The sequence below is a fragment of the Gorilla gorilla genome, chromosome 12 (assembly GCF_029281585.2).
Source record: "Gorilla gorilla gorilla isolate KB3781 chromosome 12, NHGRI_mGorGor1-v2.1_pri, whole genome shotgun sequence".
NCBI lineage: Eukaryota > Metazoa > Chordata > Mammalia > Primates > Hominidae > Gorilla > Gorilla gorilla.
In genome coordinates this window covers 74,510,447-74,527,668 of record NC_073236.2, presented here as the reverse complement: position 1 = coordinate 74,527,668, position 17,222 = coordinate 74,510,447, and the positions used below count along the sequence as shown (strand labels likewise).

Genomic DNA, 17,222 nt, shown 5'->3' with positions numbered 1-17,222 from the left:
TTTTACTTTCATCCATGTTACAGCATGTATTGGTTTATTTTTATCACCAAATATTCTATTGTATGGCTATACTACATATTGTTTACTCATTCACAAACTGATAGACATTTGGATAGTTTCCACTTTTTGCCTATTATGAGTAATTCTGCAATGGACATGTAGGTATGAGTCCATGGACATATGTTTTTATTTCTTTTAGGTATATACCTAGGCGTGAAATTGCTGGGTTATATGGCAATTTATGCTTAATTTTTTAAAAAACTGTCAAACTGCTTTCCAAAGTGCCTGTACCATTTTACATTCTCACCAGGAATGTAGGAGTGTTTGTTTCTCCACATTCTTGCCAAACTTGTTTTCTAGTTTTTTTTGTTTTATTTTGTTTTGTTTGTTTTTGAGATGGAGTCTCGCTGTCACCCAGGCTGGAGTGCAGTGGCACGATCTCCGCTCACTGCAATCTCTGCCTCCCAGGTTTAAGCAATTCTCCTGCCTGAGCCTCCCAAGTAGCAGGGATTACAGGCACCTGCCACCACGCCTGGCTAATTTTTGTATTTTTTAGTAGAGACGGCGTTTCACCATGTTGGTCAGGCTGGTCTCAAACTCCTGACCTGAAGTGAGCCACTCGCCTTGGCTTCCCAAAGTGTTGGGATTACAGGTGTGAGCCACCTAGCCCCGCCAAAACTTGTTTTCTATTTTTCTGATTATAGCCATTCTAGTGGGTATTAAGTGTTATCTTATTATGCTTTCAATGTGCATTTCTCTAATGATTAATGATGATGAATATCTTTTTATGTACTTATTTACCATTCATAAATCTTCTTTGGTAAAATATCTATTCAAATATTTTCTTCTAGTTCATGGCTTTTCTTTTTCTTTTTCTTTTTTTTTTTTTTGAGACAGAGTTATGCTCTGTTGCCCAGGCTGGAGTGCAGTGGCATTATTTCGGCTCACTGCAACCTTTGCCTCCTGGATTTAAGCAATTCTCCTGCCTCAGCCTCCCAAGTAGCTGGGATTGCAGGTGCCCGCTACCACGCCCAGCTAATTTTTGTATTTAGTAGAGATGGGGTTTCACCATGTTGGCGAGGCTGGTCTCAAACTCCTGACCTCAGGTGATCCACTCACCTCAGTCTCCCAAAGTGCTGGGATTACAGGCGTGAGCCACTGCGCCCGGCCCTTTTGCTTTATTTTCTACTTTTTTTTTTTAATTGCTTGTTGCCTAAGACAGACCAAGATTTTTTGTTTTTGTTTTTGTTTTCTTCTTCTTTTCTTTTCTTTTCTTTTTTTTTTTTTTTTTTAGATAGGGTCTGGCTCTGTCACCCAGGCTGTAGCGTAGTAGCGCAATCTCAGCTCACTGCAAACTCTGCCTCCTGGGCTCAAACCATCTTCCCACCTCTGCCTCCCAAGCAGCTGGGACTATATGCACAGCTAATTTTTGTATTTTTTGTAGAGATGGGGTTTCACCATCTGGCCTAGGCTGGTCTTGAACTCCTGAGCTCAAGCGATCCACCCACCTTGGTCTCCCAAAGTGCTGGGATTACAGATGTGAGCCATTGTCCCAGTTTAGATTTTTTGTTTCAATACATGAACTAAAAGCTTTAAATTTCTATTATGTCAATTATCAATTTTTTCTTTTATAGATCACGATTTTAGCGTCATATCTAAGCAAACTTTGCTTAACTTAATATCAAAAGATTCTCCTCTTTTTCTTCTGAAATTTATAGTTTTAGCTTTTATATTTAGGTCTATGATCCACTTAAATCAATTTTTATGTGTGATGTGAGGTAAGAATCAAAGTTCTTTTTTTTCCCTCCCACATCATTCATTGAAAAGATTACCCTTTCCCCATGGATTGTTTTAGCACCATTGTTGAAAATCAATTGACCATAATGTAAAGGTTTATTTGTGGACTATTTGATTCCATTGATCGATATATCTGCCTCTATGCCAGTATTACAGTCTTCATTACTGTAGCTTTATAATAAGTTTTGAATTCAGGTAGTGGAAGTTCTCCATCTTTTTCTGTTTCAAAATCCTTTTATTCTGGTTCCTTTTCATTTCATATAAATTTTAGGGCCAAAGTTGCCAATTTTTTTTTTTTTTTTTTGGGACGGAGTCTTGCTCTCACCAGGCTGGAGTGCAGTGGCACGATCTCTGTCACTGCAACCTCTGTTTCCCGGGTTCAAGCGATTCTCCTGCCTCAGCTTCCTGAGTGGCTGGGATTACAGGCGCGTGCCAACACGCCCAGCTAATTTTTGTATTTTTAGTAGAGACGGGGTTTTGCCATGTTCGCCAGCCTTGTCTTGAACTCCTGATCTCAGGTGATTTGCCCTCCTTGGCCTCCCCAAGTGCTGGGATTACAGGCGTGAGCCACCGCGCCTGGAATAATGTTCTTTCTTTAAAAATACAAATTAGCAATACCCTTAATTCCACAAAGAGGAAAAGTAAAAGAACACAGAAATGCTTGAGTTCAATTTGCTGAGACCAATAAAATGCACTTTCAAGAAAACTGCACAGCACTAGCATTGGAGGCCACAAAAATAAGATACGGACTCTATACTCAAGGAATTTATGAACAAATAAATTTTTCTGCTGGCTGAGGTACTTCTTTGACTGTTAAAGCAGGTAAAACGAAGAAATGTTCCTCCGAGACTTCCTACCTATTCTAACCTCTCAAACTTCTAATTGCAACAATGGCAGCTTTATTTTTATCTTAATATTTATGTGTTGAGGGTTCCATATAAGATTAAATTTGAATAAAGCACTGTATGCCTTTAAAAAGGTTTGAAAATCACTGGTCTAATAAAAGAACAGTGAAAACTGACAGGCAGCTATATTATAAAAAGAATACTGGATTGAGGGTTCATGATGACTGTTTTATTCTAGTTGTTGAACATTTACAGCCATGTAGAAGGAAAAGTTCTAGTTCTCACCTCTCATAAAGGATGGCATTTTAAAGGTGAATTTTAATGTCATTCATCTAATAAATATTTGTTGCATGCAATAAGCACAATGTTATTCATATATTCACAGTAAAGTAATAGGGAGAAAGGAAGTACGGAACATCCTGAGGATATCAGCTGTCATCAGAGATGTAACAAGCTGGGTCTCAGAGCACAAGTTTGCCAATTGATTAAAAAGGAAAAAAAATGAGGCATCGTAGATAGAATCATAGGTCCAGAAGAACAGAATTAGAAATAGCTACCACTTAATGAACATTTACTCTATGCATAGACTTTTATCCTCACCACACCTATGGAGATAGAAGTTATTATCCCCATGCAGACAGGGGTATGCCAAAATCACAAAACTCGTGAGTGGCAGCGCCACGTTTGAAACTGGGGTTGTCTGATTTCAAAGCCAAGGCTCTGGGTTCACAGAAGTACATGTACTTAAGAGGTGTGAAGCAACATGGGACTACTGGAAGAAGGAGGCGGTGAGCCACGAGGCTGGAAATGCAGGCACCTGCTCTCGCTCACTTGACCATAGAGCAACTTGGGCAAAGAAGGGGTGGGCTGACATTGGAGTATGGAACAAACGCATGATTTCAAATAAGCATGTGTGTATCCATCCCAGTTCTGTTCGCTGAAAAGGCCTAGAAGCAATGACACACCAAGCCCTGTCGAATGGTGGGGTCCGCCAGGACCTCCAGGCTTGCTCCCCGCCCTACCCGCCAGCTTCTCCGCCACATTCCACTGCTGCAGCAGAACCGGTGTCCTTCACCTGCCTGCGTCTTCTGCAGTTCGTTAAGCGGCGCCCTTAGCTCCTGTGATACTTTAGGGAGAAAGCCGCAGCACCGGCGATGTTGGCCGCCATTAACGCCCGGCAAAGCGCCCGGAACTAGAGGCCGCGAAGAACCCGGGTGGGCAGCGACCGTGACAGCCGAGCCGGAAGCGGGGCTGCGGGAGGGGCCTCGACGCTCCTCCATCTTTTATTGGAGCTCACCGCTGCCAGTCGCGCTGCCTGCCCGTCCCACCGTTTTCGTGCAGGCATTCAGCTAAATGACGGGCGGAGCCCGGCGGCGGCTTCCGGTCGGGGGAAAAAAGTTAGGCCGAAGGAGGGGCCGGGAAGACGCAAGAGGAAGAAGAGAAAACGGCCGGGCGGCGGTGGCTGTAGGTTGTGCGGCTGCAGCGGCTCTTCCCTGGGCGGACGATGGACAGCCAGGGCAGGAAGGTGGTGGTGTGCGACAACGGCACCGGGGTAAGGGCCGCGCGAGGAAGCCTTCGCGGCCACAGACGCGGGCGGGGACGAGCAGCTGGCGCACGGGCCCTTGGCCCCCTGGGCTGCACCTCCGGGCCCTCGGGGCGAAGGGGCGCGGGGCGGTGCCTCCCACCTCCGCGGGCGTGGGAGCGAGCCGGCCGTTCCCTGGTCTCCCTTGAGCGTGCCACCCATTTAGCCTGCCACCCCCTCACCCTTCCGGGTCGGGGCGGTGGGCGAGACCGGCACTGGACACGGAGCCTACTGACCGCCCGGCAGGGACCTGCTCCGCGCTTATGCGGGGGCAATTGGGCTAAAGCGGACGGAGGGGTAAAAGGCTCGGTTTGTGTGTTCCGAGAAGGGCTCTTTTCCCCAGGGCCACCGGTTTGTAAAAAGGAGAAAGACCTAGAGGCCTTTCTCTTCCTGTGTAGTTGAAGATACACCAAACGAGAAGCAGGAAGCGGGTTTACTTTAAAAAAAAAAAAAAAAAAAGGGAAGTGCTGTCATGGAGTGTGGACCTCAGCCCTTTCGCTGTGTTTGTTGGGCTTTTTATTAGTTTTTTCGAGGGAAGGGGTCCAGATCGGCAGCGCATCGTTCACTTTTTGTTTTACATACTAGTATTTGGCCCAGGAGCAGGCCCGCGGAGACCAGCATGTTCCATTGAGTGGTTTTGGGTGACCTAGGACCCCGCAAGACTCAAGTGTTAATTCCACTAGCCTTAGGGGAAGTTAATTAGTGTTGATTATCCCACCCCCAGCCCCTTTTTTCCCCTTCGTTTCAGTATACAGGTAATGTTAGCCTTTAAGATTCAAAAATTGTAAAATCTGACTAAAGCACTGATTTAGAAACTATTTGAAAATTGTTTCTGTAATCCCAGCACTTTGGGAGGCCCAGGCGGGCGGATCACCTGAGGTTAGGAGTTCGAGACCAGCCCAGCCAACGTGGTGAAACCCCGGTCTCTACTAAAAATACAAAAATTAGCCGGCCGTGGTGGTGCATGCCTGTAATCCCAGCTACTTGGGAGGCTGAGGCAGGAGAATCGCTTGAAGCCAGGAAGCGGAGGTTGCAGTGAGCCGAGATTGCGCCACTGCACTCCAGCCTGGGCGACAAGAGTGAAACTCCGTCTCAATTAAAAAAAAAAAATTGTTTCATTCAGACCTCCCTCTTGCCAGATTAAAAAAAAAAATGTATTTTGGGTAGCAAAGTTAGCAAATTAGAAGATGGAAATATTATTTATTCTGGATGACTTCTATAGTGATTTCTAACCATTTTGATGTTGCAACATTTTGTGACTTTTCTCCCCTCCCTCCCATAAATATGATGTATGAATTAAAGTACGTTTTACTTGAACAAAACACTTTGGAATCTGAATTGTTGAGGGGGAAGAGAGCTGGTATTTACTGCCATAATACTGCCCTTGATTAGATTTGTTACACAATTTTACAAGCAATAATTATGGTAGCTTCATCTGAACTGTGTTAAAAATGGACTAGAGTAAAAAGAGTGTTAACATACAATGAGGCCAGGCGCTGTGGCTCATGCCTGTAATCCCAGCACTTTGGGAGGTCTAGGCGGGCGGATCACCTGAAGTCAGGAGTTCGAGACCAGGCTGGCCAACATAGTGAAACCCCGTCTCTACTAAAAATACAAAAATTAGCCGGGCATGGTGGTGGGCACCTGTAATCCCAGCTGCTCGGTAGGCTGAGGCAGGAGAATCGCTTGAACTCGGTAGGCGGAGGTTGCAGTGAGCCGAGATCGCACCACTCCAGCCTGGGCGACAGAGCAAGACTCTGTCTCAAAAAAAAAAAAAAAAAAAGAAAAACAAAACATATTAATGTGACGGTTTTTAAGAATGTAGTATTTTTAAAAAGGCAGATCCACTGCTATGGAAACGTCTAAGATTTTAAGTTGAAAAAGGTTTTAGAATGATTCAGTTTAAGTGTGTGTTCCTTATTAAAGATGTATGTCCACAAACTTGTATCTGCATATGAAAGTTTTGGAGGGATACATAAGAAATGTTCATAATGGTTACCTATGAGACAGAGGATAAGGGAGTGAGGGAAGATGGAGAGGACTTCATGACCTTTCTGAATTATTGGAAAAATGTTCTTTATTTGAACAAAGCAAGTATTACTAAACTATATTTAAACTAAATTAACCATAAACGCATGTTACATGTGCGGCTAAAATTCAGTTAAATGTGCTTTTTAAAAAAGTATTAGCCTGATTTCCACTATAGTTTCAAATTGGCCTCTAAATAAATTAAAAACTTTAAAAATTGAATTTAAAATTTTTTGTTTTGTGATTGTGTCAGATACTCTTTTTAGAAAGTCAAGCCAGTTATATTTTAATGAATTCTTCTTTTAGGGGTTCAAGGTAATGAGCCCTGTATTTGTAGTATATATGAGTTTTTAAATATTAAATTAGAATGGGAATGTTAACCGTAAGCTGATTTTTTTTTTTTTTTTTTTTTTGGACACAGGATCTAGCTCTGTTGCCCAGGCTGGAGAGCAATGGCGTGATCTCGGCTCTCTGCAACCTCTGCCTCCTGGGCTCAAGCAGTTCTCCTGCTTCAGCCTCCCGAGTAGCTGGGACTACAGGCTTGTGCCACCACACCCAGTTAATTTTTTTATTTTTGTAGAGACTGGGTCTCCCTATGTTACCCAGGCTGGTCTTGAACTCCTGGGGTTAAAAGATCTGCCCACCACGGCCTCCTAAAGTGCTAGGATTACAGGCTTGAGCCACTGCACCCTGCTGTCAGAAGCTAATGTTATGTTACTATTCCATTAGTTAGCTAACATTAGAAAGCTGATTTTAGGCCGGGCGTTGTGGCTCATGCCTGTAATCCCAGCACTTTGGGAGGCCGAGGTAGGAGGTTCACTTAAGGTCAGGAGTTTGAGACCAGCATGGCCATCATGGTGAAACCCCGTGTCTACTAAAAATACAAAAATTAGCCGGGCATGGTGGCTGATGCCTGAAATCCCAGCTACTTGGGAGGCTGAGGCAGGAGAATTGCTTGTACCTGGGAGGTGGAGGTTGCAGTGAGCCAAGATCACGCCACTGCACTCCAGCCTGGGCGACAGAGTGAGACTGTCACAAAAAAAAAAAAAAAAAGCTGATTGTAGTATGTTATTGGTTAGTCTTGTGTCTAATCCATATTTTTAAGATTCTTTTCCTTAAGACAAGTGATCAATTCCTGTCATAAATGAAAAAAGTGAGTAATTAATTCAAATAAAATTTATCTGTTCTTATGCTTCTAGTTATTTTAAAATTTTATGCAGATTTTCTATGGACATGATTGGTTTCAAATGAAGAAACAGTGCTGTTAAAATACATGAATCATATAACAGGAATGCTGTAATAGTTCTGAGTATGTAGAGGACTAGGAACCGCTTAGATTGTGTATTCTGTTTCTTACCATTTGTAGACATGAATAATCATCTTGATTTTATTTAGATACCTGCAGTTATAATGATTCCTTTATAATTAAATATTAAAGAAGATATTCAGATGTAATTTTGCAAATTTATGGAAATAGTTGTTATCCTAAGGTGTTTTCATTTGCTCCTTACATGCCTTAGGTTTTAAAATTGTAGGCTGGCTGGGTGTCGTTCCTCATGCCTGTATTTCCAGCATTTTGGGAGGCCGAGGTGAGAGGATTTCTTGAGGCCAAGAGTTTGAGACTAGCCTGGGTTAGTATAACAAGACCCCATATCTAGTAAAAATAAAAATAAAATTACAGGCTTTTTTTAAAAGTTATGATTCTTTTAACCTCTCTGGCAGACCCAAATTAAATATTCTAGGACAGGAGTGTCCAGTCTTTTGGCTTCCCTGGGCCACATTGGAAGAAGAATTGTCTTGGGCCCCACATAAAATACACTAACAGTAGCTGATGAACTAAAAAAATCGCCAAAAAAATTTCATAATGTTTTAAGAAAGTTTATGAATTTGTGTTGGGCCTCATGCAGCCCGTGGGCCATGGGTTGGACAAGCTTGCCTGGAAACAAGTTTGTTCTTACGATCACATGCCCAATGTTGGTCCCGCTCGATTTTCTATCTCCCAGCTTGACCAGTGTCTCAGTAGGGTTGCCCAGAGGAGGAAAACTCATTTGATCCAATAATTTATGTGGATTTTAACCATTCAAACCTCCTTCTGAAATCAAGCCACTTAAAGTGGCCCAGATAGGTGAAAATCTGGAGATCTGCGAAACTCTAGGTTTAGGTCCTCTTCACGAGCTAGGCCCAGGCCCCTGGTGTTATGTGTCTTGTTACCAGACTAGGGTGATTTCATCAGCATTGAGTTAGATCACCAACAAAATGAAGGTTTCTCCAGTGCGTGCTATGTTGCTGGCACAGTGCTTAATAAGGTCCAGTCGTACAGAGAAGCTTATAGTGCTAGAATAATTGCATTTGCATTTATGTAATTGACATTTGTAGTTGATTGTGGCCTGCTTTATCGGGCTTATGCTACTTTATATGTTGAATTTAGGAGTGTTTGAAACAGAAACAAACCAAAACTAAATTTGGTTTCATCTTGCAAAATGCTTTGGGATAAGTAGAATAAATATTTTGGTGGCCTAAGATTAGAACAGTCACTGTGCAGTTAACTTACTAAACAACATCAGTACCATGAGATAAAATTAGTAAGGGGAAAATAAATATTAAATAAGCCCAAATGGGGCTTTATAAATCCCAGGTTATTATTTTTTTGAAGAGAAAAAAATGTACTTTTAGAGCAGATGTAGATAGAATTTTTCATTTTTGCTTGAAAGAACATTATACTGTTCATATTCTTACCATTTGATGACTCAGTGGGAAGTAAGGGAACTAGTTTAAACCACACTGCTGTGAAGAGGAAACTATATATGGTAAAATCTATTTCTTAAACACAGCCTTACTGCACACAATGAAAGAACGAAGTCACCAAGTCTTAAAATGATTGACATGGGGAGAAATTTCAAGGATTAAGATGATACCAATGATACCAAATGATAGTTTAGAAAGGAATGTTTTCTTTGTATTTTATCACATCATGGTTTAGATTTTTTTTTTTTTTTTTTTTTAGATGGAGTCTTGCTCCGTTGCCCAGGCCGGAGTGCAGTGGCGTGATTTTGGCTTACTGCAGCCTCCATCTCCTGGGTTCAAGCAATTCTCCTGCCTCAGCCTCCCCAGTAGCTGGGATCACAGGTGTGCACCACCACGCCAGGCTAATTTTTGTATTTTTAGTAGAGATGGGGTTTCTCCATGTTGGTCAGGCTGGTCTCCAACTCCTGACGTCAGGTGATCTGCCTGCCTCAGCCTCCCAAAGTGCTGGGATTATAGACGTGAGCACTGCGCCCAGCCTAGATTTTTTTTTAATACTGATTATTATTATTATTTGCAGAAGTAATCAGATTGTCAGTTTTATATTATTGAAAAATTGGGGCCAGGCACAGTGGCTGATGCCTGTAATCCCAGCACTTTGGGAGGTAAAGGTGGGAGGATTGCTTGAGGCTGGGAGTTCAAGACCAGCCTGAGCAACAGCGAGACCCCTGTCTCTACAAAAAATAATATAATTTAAAAATTATAATTTTTATTTTTTCTTTACTGCTTCTTGCAGAGCAGGACTACCCCATAGGCAGTGTGCCCAGCGTAGCCAGTATAATTTTTTTTAAAAATTATTTTATTTTATTATTGTTTTTGAGACAGAGTCTCACTCTGTCTTCCAGGCTGGAATGTATTCATGTAATCTCGGCTCACTGCAACCTCCGCCTCCCAGGTTCAAGTGATTCTTCTGCCCCAGCCTCCCGAGTAGCTGGGATTACAGGCATGCACCACCACGCCCAGCCAGTTTTGTAGTTTTAGTAGAGATGGGGTTTCACCATATTGGCAAGGCTGTTTTCGAACTCCTGACCTCAAATGATCCTCCTGCCTTGGCCTCCTAAAGTGCTGGGATTACAGGTGTGAGCCCCCACACTCAGCCTTTTTTTTTTCCTGACAGGATCTCACTCTGTCGCCTAGGCTGGAGTGCAGTGGTACAATCATGGTTCAACGTAGCCTCGACCTCCCTGGGCTCAGGTGATCCTCCCACCTCAGCCTCCCGAGTTTCTGGGGCTACAGGTGTGTGTCACCACGCCTGGCTAATTTTTGTATTTTTTGTAGAGATGGGGTTTTGCTCTGTAGCTTCAGGCTGGTCTCGAACTCCTGGGCCCAAGCAATCCACCCACTTTGGCTTCCTACAGTGCCAAGATTACAGGTGTGAGCCACCATTCCCAGCCAATTATTTTAGTTCTTGTCATTATAACTGTTAATGTTTTCACTTTTGAAGTAATGTGAAATAGTGCAATTTTTGCTATCTTGATGGATGAATATAAACCCTGTATGAAAACTGGTGCTGAGTTCTATGGCAACATCTGCTTCCAGTAAACTACTGCTCAAGCAGAATAGTTTTATTAATAAGTGATTGATAATCTTTAATTTGAATAAAAAGTCTTTTTTTTGTTAGGCAGTAATAGTAGGTTTACAGTTGTTTTTATAGTTTCAGGGATTTCAGTTTTTGTCTTCTAACTTGGGAAAATATACTCACAAGAATGTTAAGACACGAACTACCCATCTGAACGATTATAATCGGAAGACTTTGAGTGATGTGATTATTTGCCACTTTGCCATGCTGTGTGTCCAGTGTGTGTAGCTCTGAAGGAGAGGGGAGACGTGTCAACCTTAGCAGCCTCTTCCCTGCACTAGGATTAGACCTATGCTCCATCCCAGGCTCCTCCTGCCACCTCCAGCTTCTCTTACGATTTCTCACTTAGTAAACTTATTTATTTACATTCAGCATGCCAAAAATGAACCTTACAAACTGGTAGATTCTCTTTTCATTCATTCATTCTATAATTTTTTTGAGATAATTTATACGCATATAAGTGAGCATTTTCATCCTGATAAATGGATATTTTTGACTATATCTGTTTATTACTTGGAGGTAGGCATAATAATTTAATATCAAAATAGTATTTAATTCCCATATTTGAGATATTTGTGTAAATTATGACTGACATTAGGCTGGTGATCATGACAGATGTTATACAGAAATGTGGGAACAGTAGGGATAATGATGAGAACAGATTCTCTTCCATATCATTTAAGTTTGTATCAAGTAAACTGGATTTTGACTTAAAAGAGAGTTTGTGATTTGGGAGAGAAGAGTGTGTGAGAGGTGTGTGTGTGTGTGTCTGTGTGCGTGTGTGTGTGTATGTTTTAGTTTGAAAATACTAAAAAATACTAGATGTTATTCTTTTCCTCTGAGGTAATTTTTCCTCCAAGTCGTAGGTCACGTTATTTAAGAAGACATTGAGAAAAAATGAACTAGTACTCCTGAATTCTGTTCATGTTAAGAGTGGGAAGTGTATTCCAGTTCATCACTATCAACCACTGCCAAGGGGAAGTAGCTATGAGCAAGTGGGTTATCTATTGCATATGCTATCATATCATGCTAACTTCTGCCTTAAAAAGTAATCCAGGCTGGGTGCCGTGGCTCACACCTGTAATCCCAGCACTTTGGGAGGCTGAGGCGAGCCGATCACGAGGTCAGGAGATTGAGACCATCCTGACCAACTTGGTGAAACCCCTTCTCTACTAAAAATACAAAAATTAGCCAGGTGCAGTGGCGAGCGCCTGTAATCCCAGCTACTCAGGAGGCTGAGGCAGGAGAATTGCTTGAACCCGGGAGGCAGAGGTTGCAATGAGCTGAGATCACGCCACTACACTCCAGCCTGGACGACCGAGTGAGACTCAGTCTCAATAAAATAAAATAATCCAAAAGAATTGTATTATACTTTTAGAAATGGATAGCTGTACCTGAAAAATGCCCTTACCTTGGTGGCTCAATATAAACTAAGACTAGGTTTTGTGGGCTTGTAAGAAGACATCTGAATAATATGTTTTATGTGGTTTCTATTAATGTAAACATGAGGTGAAAGGATAGGAATTGAGGTGGCATTGGGAGTGTGAACTTTCCTCATTTCAGACAAATTTTTCATAAAAGCTTTAATCTGATTGTCATGACTCTAACATATTTGAAAAAACTCTGTTTTTAAAAGACTAAGTGGGGCCGGGTGCGGTGGCTTATGCCTGTAAGCCCCAGGCTGGTGGATTACATGAGGTCAGGAGTTAGAGACCATCCTAGCCAACATGGTGAAACCCCATCTCTACTAAAAATACAAAAATTAGCTGGGCGTGGTGGCAGGAGCCTGTAGTCCCAGCTACTTGGGAGGCTGAGGCAGAATTGCTGGAACCTAGGAGGCAGAGGTTGCAGTGAGCTGCGATGATGTCACTGCACTCCAGCCTGGGTGACAGAGCGAGACTCCATCTCAAAAAAAAAAAAAAAAAGACAAGTGAAATTCTGGATGGCAGAATGTCCTAGGCTATTTATAATTAAATGTGGTTAATCAACGTCATCTCCAACAGGGCTGCTGTAGAGATCTTTGAAAATACCAAATTTTTATGTTTTGGAGAGCTACATAAGATCTTGCTAAGTTTTACCGCATTAAACAAAAGAGTTTCTTGTAGATAGTAGCTTTCTTTTGTTGTTGGTTTTTTGTTTTTTTGGGGTTTTTTTTTTTTTTTTTTTTTGAGACAGGTCTCATTCTGTTGCCCAGGCTGGAGTGCAGTGGCGTGATCTCAGCTCATTGCAACTTCCGCCTCCCAGGTTCAAGTGATTCTCATACCTCAGCCTCCCAAGTAACTGGGATTACAGGCATGCACCACCATACCTGGCTAATTTTTGTTAGTTTTAGTAGAAATGGGTTTCCATCATGTTGGTCAGGCTGATCTCAAACTTCTGGCCTCACGTGATTCAAGTGATGTGCATAGTAGCTTTCTATCAAGAGGTACATTGCTCTTTTCTGTCTACCTTTGTTTTATTACTGTCATGTATCACATTCAGGTACTATTTTTCATCCTTAATTCTAAGAATGTGTGGTGCCTGGAGCCATAGAAAAACAGACTTTTTCTGAATATTAAATATATTTTAAAACAATCGTGGTATCATACTGTTAAGTCAACAGCAAAGCTTCTAATATTTATTGATCAGTTACTGTGTACCTATTATGTGCCAGACGCTGTTCTAGGCAGTTGGAATTCATCAGTAAACACAGTGTAGCTAACATTAAATAAATGCTGTTAAAGAGGGTGCAGACTATGATTACATTTCCTTTCTTATATAGCTTCCTCCTCCCACCCTGAAATTTTTAATTGCCCTTTCCTTGCAATGTCTGCTCTTACTAGACTATATATTATTTATTTTTTGTATGTTTTTTGAGACAGGGTCTCACATGATCACGGCAGCCTTGACCTCCCAGGCTCAAGTGATCCTCCCACCTCAGTCTCCGGAATAGCTGGGACTATAGCACATGCCACAATGCCTGGCCAATTTTTAAATTTTTTGTAATTTTTTCTGGGGGGGAATCTTGCCATGTTGCCCATACTGGTCTCAAGCTTCTGGGCTCAAGTGATCTACCTGCCTAAGCCTCCCAAAGTGCTGGAATTACAGGTGTGAGCCACTGGGCCCAGCGTAAACAGACTATACAAGAATTTGTAACTGCCAGGCACAGTGGCTCATGTCTGTAATCCCAGAAATTCAGGAGGCTGAGACAGGAGGATCACTGGAGGCCAGGAGTTCCAGACCAGCCCGTGCAACATAGTGAGTCCCCATCTCTACAAAAAATTTTAAAACTTACGCTGGGCGTGGTGGCTCACTCCTGTAATCCCAGCACTTTGGGAGGCCAAGGCAGGTGGACCACTTGAGGTCAGAAGTTTGAGGACAACATGGTGAAACCCCGTCTCTACTAAAAATAAAAAGAATTACCTGGGCGTGGTGAGGTACACCTGTAGTTCCAGCTACTCAGAAGGCTGAGGCACGAGAATCACTTGAACCCATGGGCGGGGGCGGTGGAGACCAAGCTTGCAATGATCTGAGATGGAGCCACTGCACTCCAGCCTGGGCGACAGAGTGAGACTCTGTCTCAAAAAATAATAATGAAAATAAAAACTTATTCGGGCCTGGTGGCACATACCTGTAGTCCCAGCTACTTGGGAGGCTGAGGTGGGAGCATCACTTGAGCCCAGCAGTTAGAGGCCACAGTGAGCTGCAGTTGTGCCACTGCACTCCAGCCTAGGCAACATACAAGACCCCAACTCTAAATTTTAAATATTTTTTAAATTAAAAAAGTATTAAAAGCTCTTGATTCTCTCAAGTTTTACTGTAGTTAAATCCTGTAGAATATCAGTTTCTTATGTATAAAATGGAAGTTTTATCACAATGATATGTTCTCGGAGCAGTACACAGAGAATGAAATTATGTTACCTGGTATTACTAAATACATTTATCTAAATGTAAAAATGTAAATAGGGCCAGGCGCGGTGGCTCACGCCTGTAATCCCAGCACTTTGGGAGGCTGAGGCGGGTAGATCACGAGGTCAGGAGATCGAGACCATCCTGGCTAACACGGTGAAACCCCGTCTCTACTAAAAATACAAAAAATTAGCTGGGTGTGGTGGTGGGCGCCTGTAGTCTCAGCTACTCAGGATGCTGAGGCAGGAGAATGGCGTGAACCCAGGAGGTGGAGCTTGCAGTGAGCCGAGATGGCGCTACTGCACTCCAGCCTGGGCGACAGAGCGAGACTCTGTCTAAAAAAAAAAAAAAGTAAATAGCTAGCCAGGCGCGGTGACTCACGCCTGCAATCCCAGCACTTTGGGAGGCCGAGGTGGGCAGATCAGCTGAGGTCAGAAGTTTGAAACCAGCATGGCCAACATGGTGAAACCCTGTCTCTACTAAAAATGCAAAAATTAGCTGGGCGTGGTGGTGGGTGCCTGTAATCCCAGCTACTTGGGAGGCTAAGGCAGGAGAATTGCTTGGACCTGGGAGGCAGAGGTTGCAGTGAGCTGAGATCACGCCACTGCACTCCAGCCTGGGCGACAAGAGTGAAACTCCGTCTCAAAGAAATAAATAGCCAAAAGTGCCTAATAAATGTTTCTTTTCATAATACGGTGATATTAGTTTAAATGACACTTGGTTTTCCCATTTTGGGAAATTACATTGTCTAAGCGATTTGCCCAAAATGAATGAAAGTCTGCTTTAGAATTGAAGCTTTAGTTCTGTTCATTTTCTCACATTTCTCTTTCTAAAAATACTTAGCATTTGGCCGGGCATGGTGGCTCACGCCTGTAATCCCAGCACTTTGGGACGCTGAGGCAGGCGGATCACCTAAGGTCGGGAGTTTGAGACCAGCCTGACCAACATGGAGAAACCCCGTCTCTACTAAAAATACAAAATTAGCTGGGCTTAGTGGCGCATGCCTGTAATCCCAGCTACTCAGGAGGCTGAGGCAGGAGAATCACTTGAACCCAGGAGGTGGAGGTTGCAGTGAGCCGAGATCATGCCATTGCACTTCTGCCTGGGCAAAAAGAGTGAAACTCCGTCTCAAAACAAAAACAAAAAAAACCTTAGCATTTGTTCAGCAAATCCGTCCATCCCACAGATACTTCTGGAGTGAGCACTATGTGCCAGGAGCTCTGTTAGGTATTGGATTCCAGCACGAACTGCTCAGCTTAGCTCCCTGCTCTTATGAGGCTTTTGCTCTAGTGAGGGAACTTAGGCACTAATTTAGCGGTAAACATGAACCCTGGAAGTAGGCGATGCCATGAAAGAAGTAAAAAGGAGATGTTGCGATAGATTGAGTGGCTACTTCGGGTGGACTGAAAGCACCAAAAGTTTAAAATGTTATATAAATGCAAAGTGATATTTTTCAGATGCTGTCTTAAAATATAGTAAATATCCTGATGCTAACCCACTTTTATTTTACTGTTTCATTCCAGTTTGTGAAGTGTGGATATGCAGGCTCTAACTTTCCAGAACACATCTTCCCAGCTTTGGTTGGAAGACCTATTATCAGATCAACCACCAAAGTGGGAAACATTGAAATCAAGGTAATATTTTATTTATTGATAAATGATAATCAAGACATGTGAGGTGTTCTTATAAAAGTAGTTTAACAGCTCTTTTAAGTAGTTTTAAAATATGTTGCCATGAAAAGCAAAGGGGAGGGCAGAAGTTCTCATATTTTTAATTTATATCAACACCTGAACAGGGGCACAAAAATTGAAGTTAATTTCATCTGATTTTGTTTATGTATGGCTTGATGCCGTTACTCTTTGGAGTAAAATACTTAAGTTTATTACATTAATGTGAAACACTGTGTTAGTGACTTAAGTCCTATTACATAATATAATTTTTAAAAGAAATCGGCCTGGTATTTTTATGTCTTTCAATTCCATATATTTGTCATTGTATGTGAGTGTCTGTTTGGCACCTTAGACTTTTTCTTTTCATGTTTTTATGGCCTGATCCCTCTACTTTTTTATATAGCCATTTAGGAAAACACAGGGTGTAAATCTCATTGATTCCTCTTTTCATTAATATAACTTATTTCCATAATGTGCAGAAGGAAGCCATTCAAGCCTTTATTTGGCCTTGCATTATGTATCTTACCATAAAGAGGAAGGAAAGTTTTCATTGCCTACTCGCTGTATTTAAGATGAAAGACTACATGAAAAGACGATTGATTTTTCTCCCATATTAAAGGGATCAGAAATCAAGTAGGAGTTACAATATTTGAGAAGAAAGAGAACAGTGAGAGGACAGTAGTCACCAGTTGGCTTTAAGTTCTTCAGGTGACTGAGGGATCAAGTTATACAGAATGCCGTAGAATTTAGGCTCTTTTTTAGTGAATTATTTGTGAACACGCTAGCATTGTTTGTCCTATCTGGATAGTCTTTAGCAAGCCTTCAGTGTAAGGTTATGAGTCATTTGAAATATGCATTAGGGCGTATCTCTTTGGGACATTTGTTTTATGTAGGAAGGTGGTAATAGGTGGTAGAGATTTGCTATGTAGCCTTCTGCTTTTGGGATAGAGAGTTGAGTTACACAATGAATAAAAATACAAGCTGAAACTTGGGTTCTGTGTTAGTTTTTTTTTTTAAGAGTTAAAGTAGCG

At 42.1% G+C, this 17,222-nt stretch overlaps 1 protein-coding gene across 2 annotated transcripts in view; it reads left to right on the top strand.

Moving 5' to 3' along the window:
- The first annotated feature begins 2,107 nt into the window (after positions 1-2,107).
- Positions 2,108-17,222, top strand: part of ACTR2 (actin related protein 2) — a 47,707-nt gene continuing 32,592 nt past the window's right edge. The window contains exons 1-2 of one of the 2 annotated variants that reach the window (XM_031007927.3): positions 2,108-4,194; positions 16,045-16,155. In XM_031007927.3, coding sequence (XP_030863787.1) covers positions 4,147-4,194; positions 16,045-16,155 — 159 coding nt within the window. In that variant the 5' untranslated portion in view covers positions 2,108-4,146. The remainder of the gene's footprint in view (positions 4,195-16,044; positions 16,156-17,222) is intronic. The other variant, XM_031007926.3, reaches the window with a different exon arrangement.